The sequence below is a fragment of the Diabrotica undecimpunctata genome, chromosome 5 (genome assembly GCF_040954645.1).
Source record: "Diabrotica undecimpunctata isolate CICGRU chromosome 5, icDiaUnde3, whole genome shotgun sequence".
Classification (NCBI taxonomy): domain Eukaryota; kingdom Metazoa; phylum Arthropoda; class Insecta; order Coleoptera; family Chrysomelidae; genus Diabrotica; species Diabrotica undecimpunctata.
Window position 1 is genome coordinate 157,954,616 of NC_092807.1, and position 26,472 is coordinate 157,981,087.

At 32.9% G+C, this 26,472-nt stretch overlaps 1 protein-coding gene across 5 annotated transcripts in view; it reads right to left on the reverse strand.

The window, feature by feature from the left end:
• Positions 1-26,472, reverse strand: part of zfh1 (Zn finger homeodomain 1) — a 557,667-nt gene that overhangs the window by 41,212 nt on the left and 489,983 nt on the right. For all 5 annotated transcript variants that reach the window (XM_072533083.1, XM_072533087.1, XM_072533084.1 and 2 more), the window contains exon 2: positions 2,382-2,695. In XM_072533083.1, the coding sequence (XP_072389184.1) occupies positions 2,382-2,695 (314 nt within the window). The remainder of the gene's footprint in view (positions 1-2,381; positions 2,696-26,472) is intronic.

A 26,472-nucleotide genomic window follows, 5' to 3' on the forward strand; every position in this document is an offset into this window, starting at 1 on the left:
ATATTGAAGAAGAAACAGTCTTTAAAGCCTAGATATAAGAAGGAAGAAGAAAAAGAGTATATAAAAATACAAAATTCTGTGAAACCAAAAAAAAGTGTACCGAAAAGTACTTCAAGAGTACTTCAACTTCTTCAAATAAAATAAGTAGATTTGATTTTGTCAAATGTAGCATTTAGATTTATAGCAAATAAAATGCTTCGTTTTAATTTATATTTGTTTAATTTTTCAAAATAGGGACAAAAATGACGTGAATATAATCTAAATAATCTAATTCCACTGTCTCGTATACAACACATATTTTAACAAGTTATATAGTAATTATAGTAATTAAGTAAATCTAATAATAGTGTCGTACTATCTAGAAATATAGAATTTACTACTGATCAAAATTAAACAATACCTAGAAGTAAGAATGTTGTCGTTGAAATAAGCAAAATAATTGGGTAATTTCATAACAAAATCTCCGGTTTGTCCTTTTGTTAATAAAAAAGGAGGCATTCTTCCTCATTAATTAATAATTGTAACCTTGGAGGCGTTGCAATTGCATCAAAACCGATAGAAGGACGCGTACGCGCTTGTCTATAATAATTTTGATTCATCACCAGCATCATAAAATGTAAATGATATTGTATGCAACATCCAATTATTTTACAAGGTTGGAAAGACGTGATTTTGATATAATTTTAATGGTTATTTTAATCGATCGGATAGTGTTATTGTGTTGTTGGTAAAGAAGATCAAATAGAAAATTGGCGATTGTAACCACTGTTCCTTAAACGTAAAAAAATTTCAGACGTAATAAGAATAGCACATGGAGTGAGACAGGGATGCATATTATCGCCAATACTCTTCAACGTCTGTAGTGAACGCCCTTTGCTAGACAGTTTATCCAAAAGCAAATGAAGGAATAAACGTTAAGAGGGAAGTAATAAATAACATAGGATATGCAGACGATGCTGGGCTGTTGGCAAGAACTTCGGAAGAGAACTTTTACTAGAGAATACGAATAGAGATACTAGTACCAAGAAAACCAAGTATCTGATCTTTCATAAAATTCTAATTCATCGTACAGACATTACTATAAATACCCTTATTCCTCCTCCTCAATATTTTCTCCTTTGTAAGGATGTAGTGGCGGATGTATGTTTTGTAGACTTTGAAAAGGCATTTGATAAGGTTCAACATAAAAAGCTTGTAGATATATTAAAAAGCAAAAATATTGACAGTCGTGATATGAAAATTATATCTAATTTATATTGGAATCAAACTGCCAAGGTAAGAGTTGATAACCAGTACACCCAAAATATCAAAATACAGAGAGGAGTCCGCCAGGGTTGCGTGCTGTCCCCACTACTTTTCAATGTCTACAGTGAAGCGGTATTTCTAAAAGCGCCCTCAGACTCAATAGAAGGTATATCTATCAATGGAGAAGTTTTGAATAACTTACGTTTTGCAGACGATACAGTAATATTGACAAATAACAACAATGATTTACAAAACGTAATGCAACGCCTTAATGAACGCTGTCATGAGTACGGACTGAAGATTAATTTAAAGAAAACTAAATGCATGATCATGACTACATCTGCAATGCAAATATCCAACTGACTATTGAAGATACTGCAATTGAGAGTGTTAATAACTATAAATACTTAGAAACATGGATAACATCAGATGTAGACCAAACCAAAGAAATTACGACACGCATTGAAATAGCACGTGCATCATTCATTAAACTTAAAAAGTTTCTTTGTTGTCGGGATATAAGGTTAGAACTACGCCTGAGAATGCTTCGATGTTACGTGTTCTCTACTCTTCTTTAAGGCTTGGAAGCGTGGACACTAAAACAAGTCCATCTGAATAAGTTGGCCGCGTTTGAATTTTGGTGTTACAGAAGAATCCTACGAATATCATGGATTCAAAGAATGTCAAACGTGGAAGTAACTAGAAGGATAGGAAATGAGGCGGAAATAATATTAACTATCAATAGACGAAAACTTGAGTACTTAGGACATCTGATGAGAGGGCAAAAATACGCATTATTACAACTTATTATGCAAGGCAAAATCAGAGGGAAGCGAAATGTGGGAAGACGAAGAATATCCTGGCTTAAGAACTTAAGGGAATAGTTTGAATGCAGTAGTGCAGAACTTTTTAGAGCGGCAGTCAACAGAGTCCGCATAGTCATGATGATTTCCAACCTTCGATAGAAGATGGAACTTAAAGAAGAAGAAGCTATTTTTATTGCACGAGTTGACTTGATATTGCTTTTTCTAAATATTTTTAGTAGGAATATGTACATACTTATAGCTATCAATAACGTAAGAGTGTAGATAAAATATGATACAGTACTAGTTAAAACAAAATAAAAACTAACTTACTACTTGTGCATTTGGTGAATGCAGCAATTCGTGCTTTTCTAATTGGTCCTTTGAGCTAAAGGTAGTCGTACATTGAGAACACCCAAAAGGACCTCCGGTACCTGCCAACGACGGAGTTGGGGATACGGCGTTGGGAACGGTCATACCGCTAGCTTCAGATACACTGGAAAGGTCCATATGGGCACATTCCATGTGCTCTTTGAGCGCTTGGAAGGTCTGGCATCCTTTCTGGCATTGTGGACATTTAATAAAGTATTCTGGCGTGGTAGGGGTGAGATCTTCTTCTTTGATTGTGCCATTTGTAAGAGGAGAGGCTAAAAAGAAAACAAAACGTCAAAATCTTACAAAATTACAACAATAAAACAATCAATTAAATCAACAATAAATACAAGAGTTATTACACAATCAATTAAACCAACAATAAATACAATAGTTGTTACAATCTAATTTATTTGCGAAGGTTACTCAAAATGCCTAACTTTAATATAACAAAATCTGATGCCTAATAAGTAGTAACACTTTTCTATAGAAGTTTTAAATACATCGCAATTAAAAGTGTAAATATTTTCATTTTCTGCTATATGAAATGATATTTATATTTCATGTAAAATTGCCACAATCTACTTCTGCTATTTATCACGCAATTATGAGTGTCACCTGGCCGCAGAATCTCTTTGTTTACAGCATCTAAAAAAAGATAAACTGTTGTCTTATCAGAGGAAAGCTTGACTGATTCATTGCCACAGGCAATATGCGTAATCTATATACCTTTAGCCGCAGGGATAGGTAATTGCAGGATGTTTAGGTTCCAGAGGTCGCAGTTTATGTAAATTAAATAGGAAAAAGATCAGTAAACTACAAATAATATTGTGGTGAAGTAATGATTTCACTGGTTTCCTTAAAATTAATAACATGCGCGATAACGAGAGATGTCAACCGCAGTTTTAGCAATTCAAATGCATTTAGATCAATTTTATGAATCATGTAGGTTATAGGCCATGAATAACGATCTTTTAGACACATTGTGCTTTAGATAGAACAAAATGTACCCGCCTATGACATCGAATAGACATTTAAGACGTAGTAAATGTCAAAGTTTACAATGCGTGAACCATACAAATAGACAGATCAAAATCTACTGTGCTTCAATAAAATAGTATTTAGAGCATAATATATATGTATTTCAGATATTTCTATTCAGAAATTTGGAAATAGTTATCAATAGCACAATTTTTTTAGACGTATCACAGAAGGTGCAGCAGACGCAAGATGTATTGGAAGACATTCGAAAACGCCATACAAGAAACAGTTAATAAGGTACTGTATTGACGTAACAAGAAGGAAAATTACAACGTAACAATTTCGAATTACATTACATTAAGAAAAAAAAAAGAAAAATTCTTCAAAAAAAAAAAAAAAAAAGAAAAATTCTTCTCTTAGTTGAAAGCTGTTGACAACAGCCCATGCCAAACTTAATTTGACCAATATCAACTTAGTTTTCTTACTAGTCAACTGTACGAGTATCTTTTAGCCTATAGACCAAGGAGTCATAAGAAGTTTAAAGTGCTATTATCGGAAATAGCTTTTGAAAAGGATGATTTATTGTATGGACAATGGGGAACCCGTGAACATAACCATCCTTGATGCAGTACAGTTTTTAGACAATGCGCAGAGTGACAATTTGTAAGTATTTTCGTCAAGCTAAATTGACTGTAGTTTCTCCCAATGTTCTCTATCCCTCTGACAAATGCCTTTGTCAGAGTGGATACAAAAATTTAATGTATACAGAGAGAGTTTGGATCTGATCTTGACTCCTAGATTTCAGTAGACGATCAGGTAGAAACATTTCAAGTTTTAAGTGATAAAGAAATTGTGGAACAAGTTCAAAATGTGGAAATGGATCTTGATGAAGATAATGAAGAAGAAGAAAAAGAAGACGGCGTTGATTGTCCTACAATCTAAGAAGCAATGAGAGCTGCTAAGACCATATCCAGGTTTTACCAGTTCAGGGAGGCATCCACAACTACCAAAGAAGCAGCTCAGACCCAAAAAAAACCTTTATTGTTCGGAAAAGGTTGTGCAGAAGAAAATAACTGATTTTTTCATAAAAAATGTAAGTTTCATATACATGATATTTTATTTCATAATTTTTTTCTCCTAAATACAGCCGTAATAATAAATAATGCTGTAATAAAATGTTGCCTTGTTAAAATTTAATTTTTTTTCTACCTCTTTTATAACGTCACTCTGATATAGCGTCATTTTTTTACTGGACCCTTCAATGACGCTATAACCAAGTTCCACTGTATACTAAGTACTAAATTAAGGAGAGTCTAAATTGATAAAACTGGTTAAGTTTGAAATGCGATGATAGTTCATGTGGAGCGCATGAAATCTTCCGAAGCAACAAAAATCATTGCCCAACAAAATGTTGAATAAAAGGGACATCTGAAAACACTCGAAACTAGGAACTGCAAGGTGAAAACGCGAAAGAGGAATGAATGGGAAAGGCTAATTGGCACATCAAGGGTCAATTATGGACTGTGGAGTCAATTTTGATGATAAATTACTGTAAACTATTAACCAATCGATCAAAACAGGCTATGATGGATAGACCATGTTTGGAAAAAGTATAAAATAAAAATAAAATGTTGTTAACGGTAGAAAATATACACGTTTGACACCAACACTATTAGTAAACTCGCGATTTTTTTGCGTTTTTCTTCCCGTCCTATAAATACCTAACCAATATCCGATTTTCTACCTTCGATCGGATAACCAATCAAACATCCTGTCGCATGTACAAGTACATCCTTCGGAGCGGATCTAGTAAACGATAAAATAAAATGTTTTCCGATTTCGAATCGTTCTCGTAATTGGGTTAGGTATTTATAGATTTAGGTAAAAATATCGACATGGGCGGCACACTCCTTCCACCTTGGAATTTCATTGTTTTTTTTTATAAATCAGGCAGAATATTTTTAAGTTTTAGGAAAGTATGCAATACGAGGGTTGAATGTCTTTTAATTTTTTTAAAAAGTGAAAAGAAAACGAGTTCTTAACAAAGTGTGTTATTGCTTTTCAAAATATTAGTCTGTCAAGGTCTATACATTTTTGAATACGCTAAAACCAATGATGGAAATATTTTTTTCATCTGAAACTATCAAGGGATATAATTTTAAACTACAGAAGAATAAACTTGTTACATACTACGCTAAAGCTTATAACTGAAATTTTACAAGTGCTAATAAAGCAGAGGATAAGTTTTAGATATCAACAGGGTTTTCGTAGTGGAAGATCGTGTACAGATGCAATATTCGTTATAAAGCAAATTTGTCATTAAGCAAAGTCAGAATAGATGGGCAACTTACATAATCTATAGAAATAGGCAGCGGAATAAGACAAGGGAACTCGTTGAATCCCATGATCTTCAATTTGATCAAAGAAAGCGGATACAGAATGGGAAACAATGAAATAAAAATACTCTTTTACGAGGTCGACGCAATAATGATAGTCCCAGATGAAGATAGTCTGCAAAGACTGGTCCATACATAAGAGGAAAAGAATTTAATATGACAATCTCATCTCAGAAAACTAAAACAACAGTAGTCAGTAAAGAACCAACCAGATGTAACAAAGAAATTGATGGTATCAGAATTGAACAAGTAATGGAAATAAAATACCTGGGAATTACACTGTCTAGCTAGTGAGACCTGGACAAAGAAAGAAAAAGCAGATAGACTGGTAAGATGCCTTAATAACACTTTATGGCGAAACAGACACATTAACACTGAAATGAAGTCAAGAATGTATAAAGCCAGTGTAAGACCAATAATGACATATGCCCCAGAAACAAGACCCGATACAGCCACAAAGCAAAGGCTACTGAAAACGGCAGAGATGAGAGTACTGAGAAGAATTACAGAAAATGCGCTGAAAGATCGAAAGAGAAGTGAAGATATTAGAAGAAAATGTAACGTACAGTGTATAAATCAATGAATACAAAATAGAAAAAAAGAATGGAATAACCAAATAAGCAGAATGTAGGAGACCCGTGTCGTCAAAATAGCAAGAGATAAAGAAAAAAGAAAAAGCATTTGAAAAGAAAACAATTAATCTGGTTCGGACATGTTAAAAGAATGCCAGAGTACAGATGGCCTAGGAGAGTACTGGAATGGATCCCTCCCCAAAGAAGAAAGAGAGGACGACCACGGAGAAGTTGGCGCAACGATATTGATGAAGCAATGGCGACAAGAGACTTAGAAGAGGCAACTGCATATGACAGAAAAAGATGGAAATTGGGGGCAAAGAAGCGGCGACAGCCGTAATAAATCAGTTATTATTATATAAAAAGCATTTGTCAGCAAAAAAGGAATGGAAACTGAAAATTAAAAGACGTTAAAGAACGTTATAATCCGAGTGTATACATGAAATATCTTCTACATAATATGTATATACTTTTTCCAAAGTCAGTTTGCCAAGCGTCGGCTTTTGAGATTCTTTGATGCCAATGCCGACCATTGGCGTGGAAATTAAGAAAAGGGATCAGTTCATCAAACGCATATTTCAAGAAAAATCATATAATTTTTATTAATTTTTACATAATTATATTCAGGAAAATTTCTCAATTTTTTGGCAGAAATTGTTTAAACAATTTTTTAAACAAATTCAAAATATCACCTTTTGTGCTCCAAGAAATATTTTTTAGGCTTTTGGCTGACTCTAAATAAGATCTATGTCATTTTTCTCAAAAGTTAATAGTTTTGGAGAGAACACGGTGTATTTAACGCACACTTGTTTGTGTTGTCAACCCAGCCGTACTTGACAACATCATGCGTATCGAACCAGGTTTCGTCTAAATAGATTATGTTTTTGTTTGAATTACGATACTGTTTTATTTTACTCAAATACTCTCTTCGAAGTTCAACAATACGCCGAGATTCCATTATTACCATTCGATTATCTAATTTCTTATATTTAAATCCACAACTTATCAAAATCTCGCGCAGTGTTTCCAAAGATGTATAATTATATTCAGGGAAATCTCTCAATTTTTCACGAATCAGTTCTAAAGTAGGCACTCTATTTTCTTTGTAAAAATTGCAAACTGTTCGCTGAATAACGTCTTTTGCAGCAGTGTCAATCCTACCCAATTTTTTATTTGGTCGCTTTCGTTTTAAGGAATGATCTGTAACAGTGCCTAATTTAATAATTGTATATATCGTCTTATACCCGATTTTTGTTAATACATGAATTCTCGAAACAATTGCATGATCAGCCATCCCAATATTTTCTTTTTTCAAACACTCATACATATTTAAAACTATTATTTGGGATTGTACGTGCAAATCTTTATTTTTTAATTCGAGGCTGTCATTAAAATAATTGTCATTATTTATTGATAACACAGAAGTTGATGCATCTTGATCATTCGTTTCAAATGGTCTCCAAAATGCCATTCTAGAAAAATATAATATTACTTACCTTATAATAAGCCTCCGCCTGTGATATCTGGTTGCAAAATGAAATATTTTAGGGTGTCACATAGCGAGACAAACAGGTGTTCATTACGATTTATGGCTTTGCGCTTCGCTGTTGCCATAATGCATGAGTTTAAAATTACTGAATGTAACTTTAATACCATAATAATATATCTGCAATTTTTCATGTTTCCAGGTAAGGTATAAAATCAATGAAATTTGGAAAAAAATAATACAATTCTTAAAACCGTTTTTGAGAACTTGGATTCTTAAAAGTTGTCTGATTTCTTAAAAGTCGATCATTATATAAGAGTATTACCGCTAAATTCACCAACATGGCAACGTCAATATAAACCGAAGGTCCAAATTCTCTCCAGACTACAATGTTGCCGATATTCGAAAATTACTTAGAGTATAAGTAATATATACAAAGTTCACGGTTGCTTTAATTCATTAGTGAAGAGTCCATGGAAATATTAGTACCTAGTTAATTAATTTTTAATTTAGATATATTTTTTGAGAATATGTTCATATCATTTTTTAAGAGTGTCGTTCGTTGACTAGCAATTGAATAATAACGAATAAAGAATAGACAATATTTTTTAAATATAACCTTAGGAATTTTAGGAAATATGTATGACAACCTTGATTTGAAAGGCGGTCTCTTTGATACCAGAATGAGGCATGTTTATGTTGGAAAATTATTAGTGGATGTACTATACCGAGTGTATTGTGTACAAATAGCTTCTTGTGTGCGTTTACTTTTGCGTCTTATATTTAGGTCTACCTTACAGTTTTTTCTTTGGCACGCTACTGACGTCAATCGTGAAAACTCAAATACCTGCCTACTCTAAAATATGCTAACAAGTGTTAACCATTTCAAAATATAACGTTCGGCGGAAAAATACCTTTACATAAAATATATTAATATGTAAAAAAAGATGTGATCTCGGCGGAAATAGCGAAAATATCATTGGAATGTTCCTATTTACCTGGAAGTATTAAAAACATACGATACCACTTACATTTATAGCTATTCACTTGTCATAATATTATATTTTTAAGAATATTAATGTATTTTTCAAATAAACAGTTCTAAATAGTTTTACGAAGGATTTATCGGAAAGTCAACATTAAAAAGAATTATACAAAGTGGGATTGCGAATGTTGAGAAAATAATTTGTCAATAGGATATAAAAAAAACTTCAAAAGAATATATTGATAAGAGTTGACGTTGTTCTGGAACAAAATATTTAAAGTTTAAAAGAGCGCCTACTATAATATTAGTCACTGATAAATCGGCATAGAAAAGAAAAGTATAAATTGAAAGGTCACATTTACTCCCAGACAGCTTGTTATTTACATATTTTTATTGTTGTTCCGATTGTCCCAATGTCCAATATAATAGACAAAAAATAATACATAAACAAATTCAAGAAAACAACAACACCAAGTATAACAACCAACTAAAGAGACAACCTAAACAGCACAACAGTTGTTAGTTTTTCCAAGAAAGAGAATATGATGCTCTCAAAAGGTATAAAGTATGCAGTAATACACCCATCAATTCCTCAACTAGACATAATTAGTGCAGTTAACAAACTCTGTCGAGAACTACCAATACACGAAAATCAAAAGCACAAAATCAAAAGCAAATGTTAGTAAAGAGGGACTAAAAGCTATAAAAGATCTAAATAAGATGACATGATGATTAACTTGCTCCAGAGCACTATAAAACCACTTTAATCCTCCACGAATTAGCTCTAAATACCCATACATATCTTCAACGGCCTTTCTGTTTCACCACCAAAGTCGAGCACTGTGTACTATGCAGAGGTTTCCATTTTCACATACGACTTATATCCGCGGTATACACACTAAAATTGTTGACCACAATAATCATGATAATACAGAAGCAAGACGCAAAACTATCAGCAAACTAATTTGAAATAAGTTTACAGCGAAGGGGTATACGTATTTAAAGAATGATGGGAAAAAGCCAGTTTCCAATTGGCCACTCCAATAAAACTTATCTACTCATATTTCCGAGAATTTCATCGGGAGCCAATTCGCGCAAACCCCTTTATCAGTAGAAGGCTTATTACCTGCGAGCGGGAGCCAGTTCATTTGCACCCACCAGCTGACGAGGGCAACGCAACTGTAATTATGGACAAAAGTCAAAAAATCCAAAAATTTGACAAAAATGGACCTTATACAAAAAAAAGGAAGCAACTAAATCACTGGAAAACAAAATATATAAAACATTACACAAATTTAAGCAATACCTGATACTAACAAAGAAGAACACTAACAACCCACTACAGCAGGGCACACCTATAAAGAGTCCCAAAAGTACACAAAGAAAATTTACCCCTCAGAACAATTTGTAGCAGTATAGGTTCTCCTCGCAGCAAAGTGTCAAAGTTCCTCTTAGACATAATATATACAGCCTTTAGCACAGTATGCATCTATAAAAAACTTACATTTCTTGCAAAAACGAGCAGAAACATATATTTTTACTTCTGCTTTGTAACACCACCAGTTTACACAAGAGAAATAATTTAAGGTCGACATAAAAGAACATCTTATCAGTATCTTCATTAATAAAATAAAAATATGACATTGAGACTTAGCATTACATAAACAGATACAACTTCGAAGCAAGTGTCCAGAAACCAAAAAGCTCGATGATCTTCAGTAGTGACTAGGAGTTTCATTGGCGACGCAGAAAGGACTGCTCCTCTATCCATTTAAATACAGCTATCACCGAAGTTTTCTCTTCAATCCTGACCCCCAGGAGGAAGTGTAGTGGTCATCGTATTTTTTGCATATGCCTGTAATTTGATCTATCCATCTTGTTGGAGATCTTCCTCGTAATCTTGGAGATTAGACTGTTGTATAGTTGGAGATGGACTTTGCCAACTTTTAAGTCATTTGAAATTGAAATATTTGTTCTGTGGTTGGCTGGTTTGCATTTACAGATTTACACTGTTGTTGATGGTACTGCTCTTGCTCATATTATCCAATATAAGAATACATTTGGAAATTTGTGACTTCAGCGTCGATACAGATTCGCTATGCTGGTTGATATCCGGAATAAACTAGCATTTTGTTCTATGGTACGAAGGTTGTTATAAGGATAAATATAAATAATAACTTATGAAAAACTAGCATGAAAGGATAAACCTCAGAAAAACTACATTTCTAATACAACGAAAATGTTAACAAGAGAAATAAGAAAACTGATGGCAAAAGAGTAAGTGTAGAAATTACAAAACTGAATAAAACTATCAAAAAATTATAAAGATAACAAAAAAAAGAAGCAGGTGAAACAAATCAAAACCATAATAGAAGGCATTAAAATGCCAAAGACCTACACTAGGCAAAATAAATAAATAATATAAAGAACAATACTGGAGAAATGACGAACAGCAGGAATGAAATCCTTTCAGTTAGACAAGAATATTATGAAGGACTTAAGTGTACAGAAAAATCACTTAAGGAACTATATAGGTTATTGAACTCTAAAATTAAAAATGTAAACTCCGAGCTCCAATCAGAAATTAGTAAAGCAGAAATATGAAAAGCACTTAAGCGAATGAAAAATAACAAATCACGAGGAAAAGAGTCAGTACAGAAATAATAAAGAATGGAGGAAAAGCCGTTATGAATAAACTCCTCCCACTGCTAAATAAAATAATCTGAGGAAAGAAGATCTCCGAAGACTAAAACGTAGCAGTAACGTTGGCATTATGCAAAATATACAATAACATTACTTAATTAGACTTAAACAAAAATTCTTAATAGCAGGTTGACAACAAAATTAGACGGGTACCAGACACGCAAACAGGCAGGATTCATAAAGAGATTTAGTACCAGGAACCACTTGTTAACTGTGAAAATCCTAATCGAAAAAGCAAATGCATATAGCCCCCTGATATGTGCAAGTTTTGTAGACTTTAAGAAAGCTTTTGATAGTGTGGAACACTGGACAATAAACAGCAGTAGTAGCAGTAGCAGTATAACAAAAAGTAAAAATATGAATTAAGATGCATGAACTCAAGGACCCAATAGCATTGAAGAGAGGAATAAGGTGATACAATATCTGCAAATCATATAAAGGAAGGTAAAATGTTATATCCACTACATTCTTCTTTTTGGCGCCGAAGCTTGGATGAAAATACCATGAACCGATCATAATATTAGGAACGAAATGGTGTTGCACGGCATGGGAAGAGACAGAGAACTTCTGACCACCATTAAAAGGAGAAAGACGGCATATTTTGGGCACATACTTAGAAATGAGAAGTACGAGTTGTTGCAGCTGATTATGAACGGTAAATTCGAAGGAAAAAGAGGTCCTGGTAGAAAAAAAATTCGCGTTTGGACCGGGTTAAACACACATACGGATTTAAGAAAATCAGAAGATAAGACGAATTTGCAATGATTATAGCCAAACTTCATTAGTGGAGACTGTACGAGAAAAAGAAGATACGCTATCACCAAAGCTGTTTAAGCAAGTCCTAGAGGATGTGTCAAGAAAAATTGGCAAGAGGAAGGAATGAGAATAAATGGAGAATATGCTAAACGTCCACGATACCACGAGGTTTTCCTAGTAGGAAGTGATGAAGGAGTTAAAAACTATGCATGAGAAAACAAAAACAATGAGTAACAGCTCAGAGGATGTTACAATAGAAATAGAAATACAAAATAGTAAGACAAAGCAAGTCTCAAACGTCGAATAAGAGTAGTATGGACAGAATTTGAAAAGCAAGCTTTTATATTAAGGAATCATAAATATTCAAAATACTTTAAAACAATTTCTCAGGCCATAACATCAGGCAAATGGACGTTATATGCAACAATCAAGTGCTGCACTGAAGAACCTGGGAATCAAAATGACCCAAAGAAAGACCACAGATGAGGTTTGCAGATTATTTAATAAAGAGACATGCCAGTCCAAGATAGATGAAAATCGCAATGGGCAGGGAAAAATGGAAGTCAGATGGAGGGACCTATGTCCGAACTTGGATATAAAAAGGACTTTAGATATATTTGCCGGCTCAATCACTTGATGAAAATGTTTGACACTAACATCATACAGCTCCCAATTCTATATATGTAATATATTTATTCCTTTTAGTTTTTTAAGGAAACATTTTAATGTATGGAAACAATTATTTTTATTTTTAGCACGTTTTGTTTTCTGATAAGATTTTAAAACATTGGTATTCTTTATTAACATATTATCTGATCCTGCGATAACACTATTAATATTTTTTAACAAACGAAACTTTAATTTTTAAAAAACTAACTAAACCAATATCAGTTAATCACAACAAACTGACCTTCCAAAACCGCAACCCTGATTTTTATCAGTAGTTTCTCAGGTTAGTTGTGTACTTATATTCCATACACTCATACATTATTTCCTTTAATTTAATCACACAAAGGTATGCTCGACGGGAAATAATTAACCGACGTTACGTTTATTGGTAACATCCTGTGTGGCAATTAACAGTTTAACACATGATAAACTTCTTTTTCTCTTGTCGTTCCCATTGCAACAGCAATTTTTGGAAATTATTCGTGTTTATATGACAAAATACTGTTCACGCAAATTAGTGTCATCGACCTTGGAATAGGTAATTCCATTGTGTTGACATTTCTAGAACGTATGGTCCTAAAGTTTTGGGAAAAATTTCACCTGGTCTGATTGAGAAGCAAAATGCATTTAACAAAGAAGGCCATGGAATTGAAATGTCATCAGTTATTGACATTTAATAAACAAAGCAGAATATTTTGGTTTGTGCTCTGCAAAATGTCTTATAAAATTGATATTCGTCGAGGTGTTTATAATATGGTTGGGCGAATGTCGAAACGAGATATTGTTAATATTTATCGAGATCAAAACATAAGCAAATCGACAATTTATCGCACAATCAGAGAATGTGAAGAAGGGATACCATGTGTTAACTTGCGTAAAAGTGGCCGACCGCGGATTTTGAATTATATAAGAGAGGCAAGACTGATTAAAGCAGCTAAGAACAAAATTGGGGCCTCACAGCGAAAACTGGCCAGAAGATTTCATGTTGGAAAGACTACAGTATACAGGACCCTATCGAGTAACAATATTATCTACCGGAAAAGAAGGAAAACTCCAAAATACACAGAGGATCAATTAGAGAGAATTCCGAGATGTTGCCGCGCGTTAAGGCGAGTGCATTTCGTCAAGAAGTTGATCGTGATGACGATGAAAAATATTTTACTTTGTCCAACTCTGAGATGAAGGGTAACGATGGGTTTTACACGAACGACTACGAAAATGTACCTGATGAAATAAAATTTAGAAGTAAGAAAAAATTTGAGCACAAAATTTTGGTATGGTGTGCAATTTCTGAGGATGGCTTTATCTCACAGCCCTACATTGGTGTTGTTCGAGGCAAAGCCTTAAACGCAAATATTTATATTCAAAGATGTCTCTCTAAATCGCTTCAGTTTGTGAACACACATCATGCAAATGATCAAATAGTCTTTTGGCCAGATCTTGCTTCATGTCATTCCGCGAGGATCACAAGGGACTGGTACGAAACTAACAACATTACCTTTGTACCGAAAGCAGACAATCCCCACAATCTACCTCAGGCTCGTCCAATTCAAGAGTTCTGTCGGAAAGTCTATAATAACGGATGGGAAGCACAAAATCAGGAACAGTTAAGACGCCGCATATATACAAAAATTAGAGAAATTGTCTATTTCGCCAGTCGTTTCTGTTCATCGCCAACCGTTGCCAATTTGCCGCGCCGATTTTCCTTGCGTCCTCGTCCACACCGTCCCTCCATCTCAGTCGTGGTCTGCCTCTACTCCTATTTCCCACTGGGACCGATAATAGAGTTCGTCTGGGTGGGTAATTTTCATTTGCTCTTGACACATGTCTAGCCCATCTAAGGCTACCTATTTCTATGAAGGATATTACATCTCTACCATTTACTCTTTTTTTATACTTCTCGTACAATTCGAAATTATATCGCCTTCTCCAAATACAATTCTCACAGAATGCGCCCATTATTCTTCTTAGTATCTTCCTTTCGAAGACGAGCACAAGATTTGCGTCTGTTTTGGAGATGGTCCATGTTTCTGACCCATATGTCAGCACTGGTAGGATGAGTGTTCTATATATTATTAGTTTGGTTTTCTGGCTTAAATTTCTGTTTTTTAGCTGCTTGCTTAGTCCAAAATAACATTTGTTTGCTAGCAGTACCCTCCGTTTTACTTCTTCAGATGTGTCATTATCGTTTGTTATGAGAGAACCCAAATATGTAAACTTATTTACTACCTCAAAATTATATTGGTCTATACTGAAGTTTTCTTCGGTGTTTCTAGCTCTATCTCTGTTATTTGGAATAAATGCTAACATTTTGGTTTTTTCCTCGTTTATTTTAAGGCCCATATTTTGTGCGGCTGTCAAGAAGGTGGAAGTCATCTCTTTAAGTCCTCGTGTAGTACGTGCGATCAAATCCAGATCGTCAGCGTAAGCCATAATCTGCGTTGATTTATTAAAGATTGTTTCCCTATTGTGTAACTCGGCATCTCTTATAGTCTTTTCTAACGCTATATTAAAGAGAAGGCACGCCAGCGCGTCTCTCTGCCGTAACCCTGCATATGTTTCAAACGCTTGTGACATATCGCCTTGTATTTGCACTCTGCAGATCACTTTACTCATAGTTGTTGAAATGGATCTTCAAATTATAGGTACCAAGAGTTGGGATAAAAGAAAATTATGTTCTAATTACTGAATTAATACTCAGTTACATTACAAGACCGTATCACTAAAAGCATTTTTTTGTAATATTTAAAATAAAAATTTCACTAGAAGTGGAAAATAAACAATAAAATCAAATTTAGTACAAAAACTTTTTAAACTGCACAAGCAGAAATCACAAAAAATTTAATTTAAAAATTATTCAACGTAGACAGACACAAAAAAATATCACAGAATGTTTTTGAAATGACTACTCCATCATCAGTGCTGCTACTAGGTAAACACGTGTGAAGCCACTAAATATATGGGTAAAATGTTACTAAATTGGTTTTATATTACATTGTTGCTGATGATTTTATAGGATGTTTAAGTTTTAGGCAGATTCACTTCACGGCAACGTAAAACTCCCAAACTGGAGTTGCTGGCCCTAAGACGCAGTCTCTATAAGGACCTTAGGTAGCAACTACTACCAGTAAATTGCGTTATGTCTTTCTGAATACAATTGAACAGGGTGCTATTACTCTATTTAGAAGTAGGGTTGTCAGCCATCCGTTTTCGACTGGGCAGTCCAGTTTTCTTCATGTTTGTTGTAAGAAAATTTCGTATATCTGGCGTTTGGTCCAACAAGCATACCGATTACGCCAACCAACAACAAAATCAACGAGTAGGATTGTAGACAGGTGGATGTGGAACACACACTCCGCCTTCTCCACCACTCTCCGCTCCATATTTCTTCTCATTCTCCCATCTCAAAATTTTTTATTTACATTTCACCTTACAGTGGTCCTAATATTTTTATAACATAATGTAGAACTAAATGTTCTAATCTGAATGCAAAGGAACAGTCTACACTTGACTAAAGACCTGCTTCCCAACTAAAACGTTTATCTTTCTAAAACGGCATCCCGTCGATTGTAAACGTTCAAACGTGCCTTCAAAGCGTTCTACAATATATTGAGTTATCGCAACTATATTATTCAAAGCTCATAGTTTCATATATTTCTTTCCCTTCATATCAGTATGCCCTTATACTAAACAGACAATGCCCACCAAAATCTACAAAAAGTCTAAGTAAGTATAGTTCTTATAATCCTATTCGTACACTTTAATCCGACATCCTTTGGTCCCACATGACTTAATGGTGTTAATGTTAACGAATTTGAAAAGTTCGTCTCGATCCAAAGATTGGGAGTTGCAGTTTTGTTTATTTACTGTTCTGCAAAATAGCCTAACCAGCCTTAAAATATACGTAAACATGTTATATATGTAAACAGTGGTTCTAAAGAAACGCAAACTACATTTTTTATTATTTAGATAAGAAAACATAAAGTAAACTTGGACCTAGTGTATATAAAGCAGGCAAACATGAAGAGGTTAGAAGTTAAGAAAAGGCCAATCTGTGCTAGTGTAATCTCGCTAAAAGAAGAAGCAGCTGATTTTCATGTGTTGATATTTATTTTTATCTAGTATATACAGAATATAAAACATTAGTGCGAAGTATTATGACATATGGGGCCGAAAATTGGATCATAAACAAGAAAAACAGCAGTAAGATAATAGCAACAGAGATTGAATGCCTGCGAAGATGCTGCAGAGTAACAAGAATGGATAGGAGAAGTAATGACGAAATAAAGCAAACAACATCAATAGAAACAGACATACTAACATATATAGAACAAAAAAGACTAAAGTGGTATGGACATGTAAGAAGAGCTAGCGACAGCAGATGGATAAAAAGAATAACCGAATGGAGCCCCATAGGAAGGAGGAAAAGAGGACGACCCCGAAAATCCTGGAGGAACGAAGTAGACGACGCCATGAGTAAGAGAGGACTAAACGATGGAGAATGGAACAACAGAGAGAGATGGAAACGGTTGAGCGAGGGAAGGCAGTGAATACTGTAGAATCCCTAATATATATATATATATATATATATATATATATATATATATATATATATATATATATATATATATATATATATATATATATATATATATATATATATATATATATATATATTGATACGATTAGGGTTTATAGAAAATAATTTATAAGTTATATACTACATAATATTAGATATTTGGTTATTTTAAATAAGTTATATACTAGAGAATTTAATAAAAATATATTTATGTGAGGGCATTTTTAATAAATTAGCATATAATAATTGTAAAAAGTTGTATTTTAGTAATTTTAATGTTGTAAATAGATTTAAGTGAGCCATGTGCTTAGGCAACCAACTATACAGTGGATTGACAGATAGAAATTAATCATAATACGAATATAAGTGGGGTTATAATAATAATGTTGGTTTGAGGTGTTTAATTTATATATATTTGATGATTTAAATGTTTATTCTGATCTGAAAAGCCTAAATGTCAACAAAATTATCAATGGAACATTAACGAATTCTTCAGAGTGCAGAGTGTGACCATTGTTTACAGTCGAACATTCTCGAAATAATGATTATGGCGGTGGATCGAACAGATATTTTTTTCGAGAACATCTATATAGAAGTGATAGAACAAATTGGAACATGATTTCTTACCAGATGGTTCTGGAAGATTGAAAAGATATAAATACCCGTGATTTGGATTCAAGATCGCAGTTTTGGCAGTTTTTAGTCAGAAGTCAAGCAGTTTATTATGAAAGTTAGTAGAAGATAGACACAATTAAGTCAATTGTTCACAGTTTTAGTAAGTAAGTCAAGCAGTTTAATATAGTGAGTTAAAAGAAGATTAAAAATTATGCATATATTTAATGCACATTTATAATTATACACAAATAATTATTGAAGATAAAAAAAGGTATATTGGAAGAAATTAAATTATATTATGGTTGGAGATTAGTATAAATCAACTTATAATAATTGGATATTGGTATATTGAAAAGAAGAATAAATATAAATGCTGTTTGCTGGTTTGGTTGGTGGTGTATAAATGCTGGTGAAGAAAACTATATCTTAAATTGGTAGAAGCTGATAATTGGAAAAAGTAATTTCACAAAAAACAAGGATAACTGAAGTACGAAGACATTCAGTGGTGATTAGAATCTATATAGTAGAAAACAGTTCATTTAGGCATTCAGTGAAAGAAAGGTACAAAATTTTGTTAATATAATTTAGTTAGTGTCATAACAATTTCAATTTTGAAGATAGTTTTGTTTAAATTTTAGATTGTCTATAGAATTTAATTAGTTTTATAAGAATATCAATTTAAAGATAGTTTATTTTAAATTTACATTGGCTAGGTTAGATATATATATGTGTGTTTCATAATAGTTATAATAAAGATAATTTAAAAAAGTACTTACAAGCTAATTCTTTGAGAACCGCGATAAAAACCCTATATTATTAAAAATACCCATTGCTCATCATTCAAACAAAAAACACATCATAACAATTTATATATATATATATATATATATATATATATATATATATATATATATATATATATATATATATACAGAATACAGAGTTAATTTTTAGTTGCCGATACTTTCTTAGCATTGTTTGTACTGTTAACGAATAAATGGAGAAAGTTTAATACTTCCATCCTTCCATTAATCCCTTTTACAATGTTTTGTGGCAGTAAACGTGAAGAAACATGACATGATAGATGACAGATATGTTATGTAGAGGGCCTTATAAGCATAATATGCTTGAATAATTGAATATGTAGTACCTATTTATATTAAATAAAACAAAACGACATAAAGTAGGAAAATGTATTATTTCTATATAGTATTTTATACAAAGTATTACAAAATGGAAAATATCAGGGTATTGATTTAACATCTGAAACTTAAAACAATGAAGTCATGTTGAACTTTTCGGGAAGCGACCAATTCACCGTATCTTTATTTATGTTCCCATCACAAGAATTTCAAATGACGTGTCCTACCTTGAAAACGAGAGTGACTTATACAATCTCCCCGTGAAACGAATCTTTCATGTGATAAAATTCGAACGTACCTAAGCAAAACATTGACACTATAACGTAGGCGGAAAAATAAGATTATTATAACAACAAATTAATTTGTTTTTTAATTACTAGTCGAAGCTGAGGAGGCAAATATTTATCTACCTGTCAGAACCACTGGTTTGCGATGTTATCTTTAAATTTAATGCTTTAGATTCCTCGAAGTTCGTGGGAAATAATGGGAGTATGCAAATTTTTTATTTTATGGGAATGAATGAACAGGTCAGCTTATACCAAAAATATTTTAATACACCTTTGGGGAATAATTTAAAAAATATATTACGGGATTATATGGGATTACTACAAGTGAATTAAATTTTACATTTGTTTTGACGTTTCTATCAGTGTTCCCAACACTGGAGAGTGGAAATGTGGCAGGGTGGTAAAATTAATGATTAAGTGTTTTTACGAAACCGTTGGATGAAAGTTCTATTCATCCTAAATTACACAACTGTTTTCCTCAATTTATTGAACATTATTTATGGACCCAAATGGAGTGAAGGTATGATAGTTTAAGAAAATTTCCAAGTAAAGAAGCACGTTTATGTTTTTGGAGGTTATAATCAGGTTTTTGGCTAGTAAAGGCTCCTAAATTGTGTAAATGAATCACGTTAAGGAAAACAAACATGATATTAACTGTGGAAACGTATTGGATAATTGGAAATTTAGGGTATATTCAGTATTGAAGGCTATGATCCTATGAAATTAAGTGAATTAAGTGAAGATTATTACAAACACAAGCAGAACCCGAGAGAAGTAGAAATTGGTCAAAGAACAATAATAAAGTATTAGAGTATATAAAAGACTATTTTTTCAAGACCACCATTAAAGACCATTTTATTAAATGCGATCGGATATTTAAAGAACTTAAGAATCTAAGTCAGTTTGATGAATCTGACATGTCATGTTTTCTTCTGTTGACTATGCCATCAGAATTTAAGATACCTTGAAACTTGAATTCGTGTGTAAAGACATCTTTTATCTTTCACCCCAGTGGCCATAAGTATCTTTAGGGCTAACTCCTTCATTTGGCCCTCTTGCATAAGGATCACATCACATAGACGGCACCTTCACCAAAATGGGGCATTGCTATGGCTACAACTGCACCTCCACCAATCCAAGCAGATGAAGATGACGCCTGGATCTACAGTGGTCGGAAAACATACTGACCAACTGAGAGATCTTCAGTTTAAGACTTTTCAATGGCCCCGCTACGTGAAACCTAGTCAAGAAGCTTCTTGAGTCAGTACCTCAACGGCATCCCAATCACAGGTTTGGCAGTTTGCTTCAATCTTGTAGCCAATAGCCATATTTTGAATACTTGGTGTTCTTGAGGTATCTCCGATATAAAAACTGTTACATTCACAAGGTATTTTAAAAGCAGTTCTTTGATTCCTTTGGTGTGTCGTTGGATTTGGTTTTGGAACGAATACATCTCAGTGTGTTAGTTGTTTTAAATGTTGTTGTGATGTATTTATTAACTACCTTTTTTAAATTTTCTGATATGCCTTTTACATACTTCTGGGTTGGATAATATAATGATTTGATGGTTTCCTTTTTTATATTTATGTTGTGTTAAATATATATTGATGCAGACTGGTTTCCTGTAGTCCTTAGTTACATATAATATAATTCGTATACCGTAATTTGCTGTACAATAATACCAATTGGATGGCCAACCGCTCCAAATAGAAGCCACTAATTTTTTACTTTGAGCAATAAAATGGCGTAAAGATAGCTCAGATATTTCCAAATATGCTAAGCTCAAATCCTAAGAATAAGAGAATATCTGTTATACAGTTATATCAATTACATTCACATTTATCACATCCTGGGGTTACTGAAAGTACTATTTTATAAAAATTCGAAATTTACCTTATTCTATAGATGAAATTAAACAAGTAATTACCTCTTTTCCAATATGTGCAGAAATTAATCCCAGATTTTATAAAAAAGAAGATGATAAACATTTAATCAAATCAACAGCTCCGTTCGACAGATTGAAAATTGACTTTAAAAGTCCAATACAAATTCCAATATACTTATAATTATTGACGAATTTTCAAGATTTCCTTGGTCTTTTCCATGCTCAGACACATCTAGTCAGACAGTAATTGAATAAATTGAATCAACTGCTTTGTTTACATGGAATGCCGGCATATATACATTCTGACAGGGCAATTAGCGTTACTTCACAAGAATTTATTAATTACTTACACTCTAAAGAAATATCTTCAAGCAGAACAAAACATATAACCCTGAAGGAAATGGTCAAGTCGAAAGATACAATGGAGTTAAATGGAAAAGGGTGAATGTAGCATTGAAAACCAAAAATTTAGACATCACTAAATGTGAAATTGTTCTACCAGATGCTCTGCACTCTATACGAAGTTTACTGTGTACAATAACCAATTGAACAACCCATGAACGTTTGTTTACTTATCAACGAAGTTACTATCGGAACTTCTATTCCTTCACGGCTTAAAGATTCAGACAAATTTGTACGAAGAAGGAAGTTTGATCATATAGTGGAAGAGGTGGATCTTTTAGACGCCAATTCAGATTACAGTATCCAAATGGAAAGAAAAGTACAGTTGCAACGAAGCATTTAGCTTCTGGAAGATGGAAATTAAAGTCCAAATAATACACTACAGAATTCCACTAGTGAATCAACATCAGGTTCAAGAACCTGATGATAATTATAAACCAAGATTGGAAAATTTAGATTTTCAATCTAGCCTTAAATCAACTAGAATTAAAATTAAACCTAGATATTTTCAAGATTTGTTCAAAAATAGTACCAAGTTAATGTAGTATAATTTAGTGTTCTTCATATTGTGACAGTTGTCAGTATTCAATAATTGTTTTGTCAAGTTTTATGTGAATAAAACCCTAATTCTGCAAAAAGGTATTTTACTGCAATATGACATTTAATAATTATTTATTAATCTCTATTACATATGTGTACATGACCGTATGTTTTAATTATTCCTTGCATCTTGTTCATTATTGCATTATCAATAGTCTCGAATTGTTGGAAACAGCCATTGTCTTTCAAAAGACTGGTCGACTTTTTGTGTAATCGCAGCAAGTTGATAAAATTGGAACGGTTCCAAATAGAATTTTAACGCAGTAAAACAAGACCCGATTAATAAAGACGGTGTCTATTTCAAAATATATATCCACACCTCCGACAGACAAGGCTGCAGCCATAGCTACGCCCCATTTTTCGCTTTAAAAGAACCTTAAAATATATAATTTTTTTTTAATCAGCATTGTGTTCTGGTTTTCACAGATATTCCTATTATTTGAAAGCTTGCCACATATTTTTATAATACGTGTCTTAGTTTAAATTTATGACCTACATCCTGTATTTTAAAAGTGCCATGAATTAAAAAAGATGTCGATCTGGAAAATAAATAAAATTGAATTCCTGAAAGTTAATTCAAGATTTATTTATAATTTTACTTAGTAGATACGTATTAAATTAGTCTTACTGAAAGGATAAAAAGAAAAAAAAATTAAAAAAGTGCGAAAATATTGATACCAAATAAACAAAATTTAACTATTAGGGCGCCATATGTCATTTACAGGAAGTTAAGATTGGCACAATGTAAACTGTCAATTGTATTCACTTTTGGAACAAAATAAAGTTACTGTATACTCAACTGGTTCGTTTTATTTATAAGTTTTAACAGAGCCCCGACCATTTTTTGCGTCGCTAAATCGATAAACCTTGTATACTAGTACGTGTTGAGGTTCAAACTGGCAGTGAATTACATGTCTACGATACCAAAGTTGTTAGGCTGTAAAAATTACGATTATTGGGCTTTTGCAGTGCAAAATTATCTTGTTCTAGAAGGTTTGTCCACGTGTTTAGACGGAACTGAAACCGAAGTAGACAAACAAGAAAAAGCTAAAGCCAAGTTAGTTCTTTTGCTTGATCCATATACATATAAAACAAGCAAAAACCGCAAAAGAAATTTGGGTTGCTTTAAAAAAGTTTTTTGGTAACTCGTGGTAAGTGAAAGAAATCAGTTTATTGAGAAGCCTAATTTCAACGCCATTGGAAGATTGCACTTCAATGGCAAGTTATGTGAACCAAATAGTTGAAAAAGGACAAAAAAAGAGTGGAACTGGTTTTAAAATTGACCATGAGTGGATAATTTCGCAACATTTGGCGGGATTCTTCTTTGTCAACCATTTTCCATCCACTCCTGAATGTAGGTCTCTCCCAATTGCTTCAATATTTCTCTATCTTGCGCCAATCTAATCAACTGTTTGCCTGCCACTCTTCTTATGTCATCTACCCATCTTTTTTGAGGTCTTCCCATGCTTCTTGTTGTCGTCCTTGGTCTCCATTCTAGAATTCCCATAGTGGGATTAACTGATCATTTTTCACCAATGATAATGGCGATTGAACATTCGGGAATTGTGATTTCTACCGATTCAATTAAAACAAAACATTTGGACATGGAAAGTGATGTTGGTAACACTGCTAGTGCGTTTGCAAATGGTAGTAGTAACCAAATGAGAACCAATGACAACAGAAGGTTTGAAAATAGCACCAATCATAGAAGAATGGCGTAAATGACAAGAAATCTGTCGAAAATCAGATGTTATCATTGTAAACAAACGGGTTGACAAAAATAAATGTTCGAAGTTGAAAACATCCGAAAACCATGCGTTTAGTGCCGCGTTTCTCAATGGAGACTTTAAAAAAACCGAGTGGTATGTGGACTCTGGAACTAGTGTTCATTTAACGTCGAATGAAAAGTCGAATGAAGTGATACAGGTGACATTATAGTTGCTAACAAGAACACAGCCAAAGTAAAGTGTTCAGATGATTTGGATTTAACAAGTGTTGTCGGTGAGAATCATTTTAACATTGTAGTTTAAAATGGTCATTATGTTCCAGAACCTACAAATAACCTTTTATCTGTTAGCAAATTAATAGAGAATGAGAATTCAGTTAAGTGTGAAAATTATTGTTGCAAAATATTTATCAAAATTTATAATTGAACCAAATATGGACTATCACAAAAAGAAGATTGTCAACACCATTAGATTTTTTCACATTATACTTAACATGTCAAGCAAAAGAAACTAACGGAAAAGCCTATAAATTGCAGAGATTAATAGCATTGTTATGACAATTATTCTAAATAGCAATATAATTAAGCAATAAACAGCTTTTACCACCTTTTATCGGAACTCTTAACACAAGTTAACACAAAAACATACAACACGAATTGTCTATTTTTAAAAATACCAATAAAATAAAGAAACCTGTCCTAACAAATTAGAAGACCATAAAAAAGTCAACTTTTTAAAATCCAAAGTTTAACAATTCTTCCGCGTGACAGGAAATTGTGCGGTATTTATAGAATCGTCAGGTAAAAATCGACTATCGGTAGGCATGCAGTGTTTAAAGCTTACAAAAGGCAGCAGTTGCATACTTTTAGGGGTTTAAAGCACCACAAACAAAGACCATTATATTTTGAGACTAATATTTCAAGATGTTTGTACCTAAATATCAAATTATTTAGTTATTATTAATTATATTAATTTAATTAATAATATTAAATTAATATTGTTATTTTTTCTTGACTTCAGTTCTTATCGAGTATTATTTTTGAACATAAACAAGGAAATATAAAAGCGTACTCGATTTATATCAAATATAACTTTATGAATAATAAAATGAATAACGGTCCTGTGATAAAACAAAATAAATACGCATATATCTGTATAGAATTATAAATTATTGTACGTTAAGTTAAACAAGTTAATATTTAAACATAGGTCTTGAGACGAACAACATCATTCACACAGTAATACACTACTGTCATACGTCAATATTTTTTTAAGTGTACAGGTTATAGTACTTTCGCTCCTTAAATTATGTAATCTTTTATCATATTTTATCCCAGGTGACATTGGTATTTTTTTTCATTGTCATCTGTAGTTATGGCTACAAAAGAAGATGCCTCATTAAAGGATATCAGAAACGAGTATAAATTAACATAAAACGAAATTGTTTAAATCAGCAGGGCCGATAAATCAAATACATTGAGAATGGTTAGTAAGGTTTAATGGTCATGCAATATATTTTTGTGTTTAAGATTAAAAAATCCTCAATTTGGCCGAAATAATTACTGTCTATAATAACCAATCTACACCTAAGACTCTGAAATCTGCAACTTGTGAAACCGTAAAAGATTGGAACTGGAAACAGTAACAGAAACACAACGCAGCAAATTAATTACGTGCTAAGGTAAAAAGGTACTGATAACTAGATTGCTAATGAGTCTTGCAAAAGAATGAGCTAGCTCACAATTTAAAAATACTTTTACGAGCTGTATACATCTAAAGTGATTGCAATTACAGGTGTTCTCACTGGTTTCAGCTCACTCAGATATCAACTCTGAAAAATGAGCCAAGCGGACAGAGAAATATTCAGATTCTCTGAAAATTCAGATGAAACACCCGAATATCTTGTCTTCAAGACCAACATAATCCTTTTAGAACTTATGAAAGTACCAACCGTATTTTATCCAAGAGGATAAAATATTTTCTTTCAATAGACAAAAGATCTTTTAGGTCGAAGTGTGGAAAGATCTGAGAGGGGTAAACGATCCTTTTTGAAATCTGTAAGCTACCAGTTGGAACAATAAATATATGTGAAGAGTAAACGGAAATTTAGAAGATATAACAGAAACACTTGGACGCAGATATCCCTCCCCAATGATTGGAGTATTGGAATACTTTGCACCATACACTTTGAATGCTCTAACCACAGAGCAATTACGCTTCTAAATGCAGCGTATAAAATATTTTCCACAGTATTATGTCACCGTATG